We start from the raw sequence: 11,743 nt of genomic DNA, 5'->3' as shown, positions 1-11,743 counted from the left end.
GGTTTATCTACAAACGTTCTCTGATGCCAGTTCTCTGGGCTCTGATGTCACATGACTCACCCGGTCTTCATTCAGACGGTGAATCCTGGTGTCATTATGAAGTCAACAGCAGCCCCATTTGTGCTGCCGACTGCATAGAGGAGGCCCATTTGTAGCGTGCGAAATAAGCAGGCCTACTCAAATAAGCAGGCCTACTCTCCTCCATACACACAGAGCCATGCTGAAAAAGAAACTGACATTTAATGACAGCCGTTATCTTGGCAGTGGTATATGCAGAATTGAAAAAAGAGCTATGTATTTTTTTGATGATATTTACATTGTATTTATTTAGCAGAAGCTTTTATGCAACGCAACATACATTAAGAAAGCAGGATTAGACATTCCCTGGGGTGTAGGGCCTTGCTCAGGGAAACAAAAAAAAAAACTCAGCTAAACCAGGGATTTGAACAAGTAACCTTCTGATCACAAGCCCAGCATCCAAACCCGCTGAGCCACCCCAGAAACAGACAAGCAAAAAAACAAAACAAAAGCTAACATACAGCAACATTTAAGCTCAATGTCCCTTTTCTTCCCCAAGAAATTTATTTTTGATTGTAAATAAAAACAAAATGTGTTATGGAATGACAAAAGTAATCAAAAAAAAAAAAAAAAAAAAACACACAGGTGTGGACATTTTCCATCACATCAATCAAAATAATATTTCATTTTTTCTTCTGAAACATAAAAATTGTAGCAGAAAAAAATCACAGCACCAAAATACTCAAAGCATCTCTCAATGTGCAATGAAGCAGATTGTGATGGTCAGCAAACAATTGGTCCCTCATCTGTTCTTTTACAGATTAAAAAGACATTTACAGTAATCGATTCCTTTTTTAATGTACTTTTGCTCCACCAAATGTGCATAGAGATGGGGAGGAAGAGTGAGAACAGAGTGAGGGATCAGCGACCAACTTAGTGCTTATTTTTAACCCGTTTTGTGCGGTACAAACGCAGAGTAGGATGACGCAGGGAGAAGGAACAGCTTGCACAACCCAGAAATCTTACCGGCGGGTTTGTGGCTGGTGTAGGCAAGCAACAGGGAGTAGACACGCTTATCCGACTAATGTCCGAACACTCGGCATCAGTGGATAGTCAGCAATGCCATCCAAATTTCCGGGAAAGCACAGAGATTTCACATAGAAAAGCAACACAGCATCCCCGAGAGCCTTTCCAGGGTAAACGGTTCTGAGATATATGGATGTATAGAAAAATACGACACACATTAAAAAAAAAAAAAATGAAACGGATGAAATTTCAACTTCTTAATGGCAACCGTAAAAATATAACGACTAAATAATTACACTTATAAAAACTCGTGAAAGTGATCAACTTGCTAAATCGGCAAAGAAAAATAATTAAGTGCAAAATGTACATCACCGACTGGTCAATCCTGTCAACACGTTAAATGGAACTTAGCATTTCAACTCCGATAGCTGATGCATAATTCAGCATAGGTGAACCATAGATAGGAGACAAAGGAACATTTATAATCTACTTTACTCAAAAGCTCATGAATTATATATATAAAGATGAAGGAGGTTTTCCTGTTTCAGCCAAGTGGTCATACAGAAATTACATACAGCTGAAGAACTAAATCTGGTCATACATATATACAACTGAAACCATCGGGAAACATGGCGTATTTACTACATGACATTAGCGCTTAATATTAGGGGCAACACCACACCTACACCCCCCACTCCCTATCTTTTAGGTTACACCAAGCCCATCAGAGTTTAATCATAACACATCTTACAATACTAGAGAAATAGTAGTAAAGTACTGAATTTAAAGCTACTCTGAACTGTTGAAAATACTTCCATGAAAACTCTTGATATCTGATGTCCAACTGATGAAGCAAATATCCAGTTAACACCATTAATTTGTTATTTTGCACTCTGGTGGCAATTGGTCCTAATCTACTGCCTCCCTGCTGTCTCTTATCCATCCTCAAGGGTGGCGATGGAGAGATGGGGACTAGAGTGCATATACGATGTGATGGGCCCTGGGCACACCATCTGTGCTGATGGCGTCCTCTCACTGTCCACAATGTAATTCGAAGGTGATTGACACCAGATTATCACTGTAGACAAATGAACCATTTTAAGATATTTCCCACGGCCTGGCTGGGTTTTTTTCTTTTATTCCCATAAATGTATGGCTGATACTTTTTCAATGGCCTAACAGAAGTTGCTTTTCAAAGTAGTCAACAGGACAGAAGCTCGATATTTTACTGGAACAGAAACATTATAGTGATTTTGCCCTTAAGTGCCACACAGAAGGTTACACCAGGGACTTAAACTGCTGACCTTGAGTTCTGAAGGTCATGTACAGTACAGTACCTGTTATCAGCGTATAGTGGTTGCTTGGAGACATCATGGCAGAGCCAAAGGTGTTACTCTTTACCCTGGCTGGGGTTCCTGTTAGACCGCCAGACCAAGGCTGTCAAACATAGACAGCCGCATCTATATCCATCTCTAATAAAACCAGTCTCGACATTAAAAACCAAGCACAACCACATTTTAATCTTTTTCTCATACAGCGTTTTAAAAAACCGTGTGAGACTGAGAGCCAGTCAATAGAAAGTCCACTACAGTTTCCTCATAATAAACATCACCGGACTTTTTCTTTTGGCAAATTAAGAAACAAAAAAGTGCACAAAAAACACAGCGTTGACTGAAATCCAGCTGCCGCTGATGGAGATGGCTGTCATACATGTATGAAAGAGGCGTGTGCAGACCACAGAGAGCCACTCCTCACAGATAGTGCAGCATGGTGGAGTTGGAACGGCTCCCGTTACGGATGACGATCTCCTCGATGGTGATGTAGGTCCCTGCCACAAAGCCCACCAGGCCGAAGAGGGTGATCAGGCAGTTCTTGGCCACGACCCAGGCGGGGAGGCCCTCGTTGTGGTAGGTGAAGATCTGCAGCACGGGTGGGAAGATGAGGGCCAGGAAGCTGCTGCTGATGGATCCTACCAGAGAGATGACCAGGTCGAGCTCCGGGATCAGGATGGCCAGCACGCCTGCGGGGATGAGAGGCGTGGGCTCTTCAACAAAGCTTTCATTTTCAGGGAATTCAGCCAGATTTGGCACATTTAAAATAACAGTCAATAAACTATTGATCTTGGGAGGAAATCCATGACTACACAGCATCAAGGGTTAATGAAGTATCACTATACAGTTATCAGTGTTAAACTGTTAAAACTAGTGATATAAAGTATCATCAGTACAAATGTTAACTATTACAAACAAATATTAGTGAAATAGACGACTTCATACAGCATCTTTCATTGGTCATTTAGATGTCAAACGCTATCAGAAGGCAGAAGAGAAAAGGCCGTATTCCATCTATTGCCAAAAGTCACAATCTTCAAAAAAGTGGACGATCGCAATTTTCATGGACATCATCAGAGGCTGTGAGCATCATTAGGAGAAGCAGGGGCACATTTCAAAATTTTCAATGTTATGTAAAATTCTTGGAAATACTTGCAGTTTGATAACCAAAATGAACAACCCGGGTGGAAATCTGTTTGAGCAATAATAAAGGTGGGGATGCTGGGGGGGGCTTTTAATTCTCCATAACACAGACATCACAAAGCTCCAGGGCACTGTGAAGCACGAGACATTTTGGGGGGGGGGGGGGGGTAAGGCTCAGCATACCTAGTACCTAGCACACACTGAGAGAGATCAACAAAGGACTCCTTGAAGTATATTCAATATTAAATATGGAGGGAGGGCTCCAACATGGAAGGAGGGGGGAGCAGAAAGGGGAGATGAAGGTGTGGGGGGGGCGTATTTGAGGTCTGAGGAAAAACATCAAGCCCTTAGCCGGTTCACCCCGCTGGGCCATCAGGCCATCCAAGGTGCCGGAGTAATGAAATAGCTTTTGGAGAACAATGACTGGGCAAATCCACTAGGGGCAGAAGGCAACGCTAATGCATGCTGCGAAGGCCCTCCATCAAAGGCCTCCTGTGTCGGGGGAGAGCGAGAGAGAAGGTTCTGGAAGCTCCTCGGCTCCTTAACAGATTCCATGCTGACACCCATGATTAGCTCTTCTAACATTAAAGAAAAAAAAAAGTCAAGGACATCCCATAAACCTGCATGGTAACCGGTGGTAAGCTGGCGCTCAGAGTTTGTCTGTATTAAATAAAGACTCAAATATGAAGAATTTAAGAGATGCTTGCGGAGTAACATCTGCCACAAACTTCAATACAAATACCCTGCAGGAGGGTGGCACGAGACAAACCTCGCCTGCTCCCATTGGCTCCCCAGGAACGCCGTTCTGATCTTCCCCGGGACAAAGCCCCCCAGGAGTGCTATCCAGCATCACCCTTAGTGGTTAGTTACCATCCTGGATCTAAAGCACAACCTTCACACTTTATATACGTCTGCTGGGGCTGGCATAGTCGTCCTAGGAGGGCTACAGTGCTGAGTACTTAGTAAGTCATTGTAGGACTTTCTTCAATGAGCGTGAAGGAGCATGTTTATTGTACATAATTAGGTGCTACTAGCCTCTAATCAGCTGAACCAATAAGAAGTGTCTTCATCCCACTACATGCTGAGTTTCTGTAGTGTATCAATCAGCAGGAGCTGGGTTTCACAGCACAGTGTGACAACCACTAAGTGCAGGAATCAGCATCTGAAACCACTTGTCACATGGATCACATTAGCAATGACTGATCATCCAATTACCCGATCCTCCAGCCATCCATCACGGGGTCACAGTGAGCCTGGAGTGTTATGCAGAAAGACAGGGGACTCTCACAGGGGACACACCCACACACAATGGGGAACTTGCGGACACCAATCCAGCTAACCGCATGTCTTTGGGCAGGTGGGGGAAACTGAGCATCTGAAGGAAACCCACACAAACTTCACACATGCAGAAGTGGGGGGACAAACCAAACCCAGGACCCCAGGGGTGTGACGTCACAGTGCCAAGCACCGTTACCATGCATGATAAAACGGGTCATTAATTAGCAACCACGCTGACCAATGTCACAAAGCGTGACAGACAAACTGCAGAGGTCGAAGTTGCATAAAAGGGAGAGGGAGAAATAAATGAAAAATAATAAACTAGTTAGTACCAGCTAGGGGGCAATGCACTGTGCACTGCCTGTTACCATAGAAATAACAAAGATGTTACGGTCCTTTACATCTAGGATGCAACTCAGAGCATCCCCAAAACTCCAGTCCTTGGGTAAAATCCCACGAGTCCCAGCAGGCTGGCCCAGCTGGGGTCAAAGGGTGACTGGCCAGATAAAGGGGAGAGGATAGAGTGATAGAAGTAATAAATATGGCAAAGTAATCGAAAAGAAAGCCTTTAATGGGATTTCCGATTAAAAAAAAAAAAAAAAAAACCCTACTCGATGGGAGAAGTACGACATTGAACATACACTATTGATTTGACATTTAAGAGTCTTTTAAGTATCCTGGTCCCATAAAGGGTGGAACAGCTCACTAGATGCTACAGAGGCAAGTAAGAGCAAATTAAGGTTGTCTGGATCTCCAGAAGATACACTGGAGAGTCACCAACATTCCATCTCTAATAACTGCTCAACCAGTTAGGGGGCCGGTGATCCACAGCCTCTCCCAGCAGGTAGAAGGGGAAGGCGGGGAGACCCCGGATTAGGGCTGGGCGTCTTGGCCAAAATGTCATAACATTTTTGGTTATAATCATGGTCCATGATACATATCAGAATTTTTTTGGAATGCATGCAGTAATGTTAACTATCCTTACAAGAAACACTTCCTGTAGCGCTTTAATACTAAACTTAATAATTAAGGTATTTGAAATACTGTACATATAAAGGAAACTAACTCAACTTCCAAATGTTTCATAGACAAACTAACAATTACTTTGGTCAACAACTGCGTACTTCTGAACTCAGTTTACAAGTATAAGCAAATAATTGGTCATTATATAATAAATCTAAGTATTTCTCCTGTTCAGTTACTGGTAAAAGTAAGACTCTGCAGCTGAGGATGATGCACATGTACCTGGGTCTTCACTGGAAGCTCAGGCCTCGTCGCATTTATGACTGACTGCCATCTCGACAGCATGTATGTTTCTAATGTGCCATTTGCCTCACTTGTATGTTTGCTTTGGACAAAAGAGTCCACTAAAAAACGTAAATGATGCGCTCTTCCGCCTTTCTTACAATTTCTCCGAAATACGTACTGTGGATACAATTCTAACTGGTTACAATAAAATACCACCATGTTTCCCACCAGTACCCTGAACCCTGGGCTATTTCAGGCAGGAGTTAAACCACCAATCTCAACCATCTCCCTCCATTAAACTCAAAGGCATTTATTCCAGAGGAGAGCTTTCATGTTTTTTGCAGTGCTGGATTGTGAAGGGCAAATAGAGTGTTATGCAGTGCAGGGCCATGGAATTACAAGGATGCGGTTTATAAGGACACGGGAACCGGAAGGCAGCGGAATAAATGCTAAGGGGACAGTAAGGAGTGCAAAGCCCATGGATCTGCAGCAAATGAGTGACCAGAGGGTCAAAAAGGAATGACTGAGGTGTGAAGCTAATGCTGACTTTTCACTGTATAAAACTCCACACACCAATCATATCATTGTGCAGTAGATCTGAGCACGGGCACCCCCACCATATCTTCTGCGCAGTGACACGACTGGTGTGTGAAGCTCGGTAGAAGAAAATATTTCATACGGTCACTTCTCACTACAGAGTCTGTGGATTATCTTCAATAACGGACTCATGATTTACGGTAAGAGACATTACTGTTGGATTTTTCAGGTGTATTTTTCTGGCGCATTCACTCCCATTACATGCCTGACATTTCTACGGCCGATATCTCCAAAACAGGCCAACCCCAACCAAATAACAGATGGATAGATAGTACTAAACCCCCTCTAAAACAAATCTGCTTTTTGTTTAGTTTTGGGGTGAACAGCCCCTTTAAAGTCTACCTGTAAGGTAACAGGATTTCTGTGTAGATGGGGCCGGATAATGTGTGATGCCCATGCTGTACGGCTGTTGGTTACAGCCTTTTCCGGCTTTGGTAATTGTAATTCTAGAGTGGATCTCATGTGCTCAGCTGACTTACACAGCGTAAACCAGGCTCCCATCCTGTTTAATGGGGGGGGGGGGATCTCTGCCAAATGCATGAAAAAAGTTGGAAAGCTGCATCTGATAAGTTAATACAATAAATCTTCTGGCCATTTCAAAGCAGGGCAAGTTAATCATATTCATGGAAGTATAATCTCTTCATGTTGCATTAGGAGCTGGCTGAAACAGGGCTTAGAAATGCTGCCAGTTATCCTGGGCTGTCAGTCTGTTAACTCCTCCCACTCCCCCACAGATCACTCTATTGGTTCCCACCAATTGAAAGCGACCAACAGCACAGAGCAAAACACCTCACTCCTCCCATTCCTTTATTGGTTACAGTTTCACCTAGAGCAGCTATGGCTTCCGTTAGCCTACACTCAAAACACCACAGTGCCAAAAAAAATTAACAAACATAATGCAATTCATTCACAAATTCCAGACTAATCATTCAACACACCCCCAGACTGACTGAGAATAAAGCCAGCTTAGTTTATTCATCTTATGAATAGCCATCCGCACAGCTGTTAGCTTATAGCTAAAAACCCTTCCCCCTCACAATGCATCTCCCGCACGTGAATATGCTACGTGTTTGTCGGCTGTGCTATTACTTTCTGACCTTCGTCATTAATTTCCAGAGTCTGTACTTCCTTTCTCGTGTCTTCACGTCCCTCTAGACTGTACGCAGCACGCTACACTACATGTGACAATCACCTCGACACCTACTGGCCACGGTCATCAGCCAGGTCCCCACCAGGGGTGATTGCCTGAAATGTCCCCACTTCTAAAGACCATTAAAACCACAACGGGACAAAAGGTTAGAGCCCAATGAGGCGTGAGGAGGTTGCTTTGCGACTCCAGGTGTGTCCAATCAGACGAGCAGATTCATCACCCGCCAGCCAAAAGCAAAACTGGACACTGACCTGATTAGATTCTTTTGTCATTTGACAATAATCAAAATGCCATTAACAAGGCTTATCATTATGAATCAGACAATGAACATCAAGGGCAATTCAGCATCATCTGAGATGGCCCACTCTCTATGCCCCCAGGATCACGGTCATGTGACCACCCACAGTTCCTGCCTTCCACCTTTTCATTCATTGCAAACAATAGAGTTTGTTCTTTCATAGAAACTATTACTCAGAAATAACCAACTTCTTTGAAGGGGTCAGGAACAATTTTCACTTCTCCCCCCATTATGGGCTCTGATTCCCTGAGGAAAATGATGGTGAGTCATCGTAAAACCCCCATTCACCAACATATGTGTAAGATACACTGCATCAAAATCAATTTAATTCACCAATGACATTTTATTGGATCTGTGACAAAATAAGGAATATGCATACAAATTCTCTTTCTGAATGAGCGAACAAGTTCTCTCTAGTGTCACTGGTGTAAACGACTGATTTTCATTTGTTCTAGCTTTTACAAATAAGGCTATTTTGTATGCACTAAATGACTAATCTACAAAAACAAGACAAATCTCCAGAAAGGCACAAGTAAATTCAGTCATACTCAGACACAGACACACACACACACACACACACACACACGTTGGTGTACCTATCTAAATGGGGACCATCCATTCATTTCTATGGGAAAAACCCTAACCCCAATCAGGACACCCTTAACCTTTACCCATCCCTAACCTTAACCATAAGTAACCAACTCAAATACGAGACTTTTGGCATTTTTACTTTTTTGATTGCATTCAAATCCATCCATCCATTTTCTTAACCGCTTATCCTACTGGGTTACGGGGGGTCTGGAGCCTATCCCGGAAGCAATGGGCATAAGGCAGGGAACAACCCAGGACGGGAAGCCAGCCCATCGCAGGACACACTCACACACCATTCACTCACACATACACACCTACGGGCAATTTAGCCACTCCAATTAGCCTCAGCATGTTTTTGGACTGTGGGGGGAAACCGGAGTACCCAGAGGAAACCCCACGACGACATGGGGAGAACATGCAACTCCACATACATGTAACCCAGGCGGAGACTCGAACCCGGGTCCCAGAGGTGTGAGGCAACAGTGCTAACCACTGCACCACCATGCCGCCTCAAAATGTCCCCAAAAGTAGGGAAATTTCAGATTTCACTTTTTTTCCCCCATTCATTTATATTGAGAAAACTCTAATCCCAAAATGATGATTTAAATAATCCCTACCCAGCCCTAACTTGGTAACCAAACAAAATACAAAATGCAGTTTTGACTGTAGTCACAGATTTTTATAAAATGGTTCCTTTTGTGGGGGGGCAAATCAATGGTCCCCACAACTTCAAAATAACAGGTTTTTAAATCCCATTGTGGGGTCAATTTGTCTCCACAATATTATATATACATAACCCTCATACATAAAATAGAGATTTGCTGTAAAATGAACCTTTCCAGACTCATGACTTCAAAGAGAATTCTATTTTTCTGATATTTATGATCTATTCATATGTTCTGCTGTAATGCTGAAACCGTTTGTAGGTTGTTTTCAGTCTCCCCCAGGGAACCAGCAGTTCTAAGGGAAGCCCACATGAATGCATTTAAACATCAAAACTAGTATGGAAATCAGATGCATTCTTCTCCATTTATTTCATGAAGTCAAAAATTAGTCATTTCAGACTAAAGATTCTTTTCAAAATAAGGTGAAATTCCATACTGGATTCTCTAACACTGATGTTATTTGAAGCTTTTGAAGTTCTTGGTAAACATAAATACCAACTTACATAATTTATCTTTCTATATTTTTCTACCTTTACACATGTACACTTTCTGTTTCAGATTTTATACTGCGTTTGTTGTTTTAATCTTGCACTATGAGAGCTACACAATCATTTCCCTGAGAATGACTAAAGTTCTGTCTAATCAAATTCAATCTAAATTTCATCCCTTTGTGCCTAATTTAAACCCTGCTGTGCCCATCTTACAATCCATGGAGGTATTAACATCTAGTCTTACTACTACCCAACATCTGCACCAAACACAGGGATGCCCAGTCACCCAGCTGGAAGGAAACCACACACCTCTCAGGAAGTGCCGACGACCAAGACCTAGGCAGCACAAACCGCAGCAGAAGGTTCTCAGCAATCCCACTCCACACACAACCGACGTGGAGCACTCGTGTAATCTCTGTGCTGCTTTATTCCCAATTGGCTACATCCAAATGGTTTGGAGTCTGGGCTCTGCTTAAAGGCGGGTAAGGGGGTGACGGAGAAAAGAGATGGTGACAGTAAAAGACTCGGTATGGAAATGAGACCATGCAGGAAACAGAATTGTCATATACGGTGTCCCAGCCCAGGCGACAATGATTGTGAGTGAGTGGAGACGCACAGTGCAAAAAAAGCCAATTCAGTGCCTTTCCATGGAACACGTTCACCAGAATGACTGCGGGCCAGTGAAAATTCCACTGAAACAAGCTAGGGGAACAGGCTAACCTACGACGGGAAAAAGCCAAAGTGTCAGATCTTCATGTCTCTTCATCAAGCCACCAAATAGTATCCCTCTCTCACCCTCCACAGGCCCTGGCTCTCTGGAGTCCATTCACACCAAGTTAATTAATCTTCTTTACTCTCTTCCTCTGGCTGCCCACCAAAGCAGGTTGCGCTGAGAGATGCCAAAAGCCCATTGTAAACCATCCATCCATCCATTTTCCAAACTGCTTATCCTACTGGGTCACGGGGGGTCTGGAGCCTATCCCGGAAGCAATGGGCACGAGGCAGGGAACAACCCAGGATGGGGGGCCAGCCCATTGCAGGGCACACTCACACACCATTCACACACACAGGCACTCCTACGGGTCCAATCAACCTCAGCATGTTTTTTGACTGTGGGGGGAAAACCGGAGTACCCGTACCGCACGACAACATGGGGAGAACATGCAAACTCCACACACATGTGACCCAGGCGGAGACTCGAACCCGGGCCCCAGAGGTGAGGCAACAGTGCACCACCATGCCGCTCCCTCGCTCCATTCATTTCTATATAATCCCAACAATGACAACCTTAACCCCTATGCAGCCCAAACCTCTCTCAAAGGCTCTTGGCAAATACTTTCTTCTTTTTCTACTTAATAAAAATAATGAGTAATAAATGACAGAATGACAGGGTAATCTTGCCGCATTTGCAGTAACCGGAGGCAGCGAGGTTTTGAGTCGGAGTCAAAAGACCGACCTGCCCAGATTGAGCAGCGGGCAGACAGACATTAAAAGGTCAAGCTGTAGTTTACATAGTGAATCAAAGCACTTGTTTCCAGAGTCCCGACACCCCTGTAGCCCCCCAATGGAGGGGGGGTCTCCGGCTCCCTCCTTAACATGAACATCAAAATAGCACATTTGCAGAAAAGCTTTGCCAGGACCTTTCAAAAGAGATCTCGCAACGAACGACTTGCTCGGCGAGAGCCTAATTAAGTTGGCCTAACTAGCGCTGCAGAGAGCAAATTAAGCGCAAAGATTTTGTTACACATTTTAAAGAGAAGGTCGTCCCAGGAGACATTCCAGAGGCGGGGGCTGGCGTGGCGCTTAAAAGTTCAAGCTTGTTATCCGAATGTGTTTGGGATTCTTCCTCGCCAGACGACGATCAAGCACAGGAGAAGCTTCATGAATAAGCCATTTTACATACTAAT

At 43.7% G+C, this 11,743-nt stretch overlaps 1 protein-coding gene across 1 annotated transcript in view; it reads right to left on the bottom strand.

Annotated features, from left to right (window-relative positions):
- Positions 1–293: 293 nt before the first annotated feature.
- Positions 294–11,743, bottom strand: part of slc36a1 (solute carrier family 36 member 1) — a 29,019-nt gene continuing 17,569 nt past the window's right edge. The window contains exon 13 of the mRNA XM_049029069.1: positions 294–3,064. Coding sequence (XP_048885026.1) covers positions 2,796–3,064 — 269 coding nt within the window. The 3' untranslated portion in view covers positions 294–2,795. The remainder of the gene's footprint in view (positions 3,065–11,743) is intronic.

The sequence above is a fragment of the Brienomyrus brachyistius genome, chromosome 10 (genome assembly GCF_023856365.1).
Source record: "Brienomyrus brachyistius isolate T26 chromosome 10, BBRACH_0.4, whole genome shotgun sequence".
Classification (NCBI taxonomy): Eukaryota; Metazoa; Chordata; class Actinopteri; order Osteoglossiformes; family Mormyridae; genus Brienomyrus; species Brienomyrus brachyistius.
Note: the sequence above shows the minus strand (reverse complement) of the source record. Positions and strands in the feature narration are given on the sequence as shown.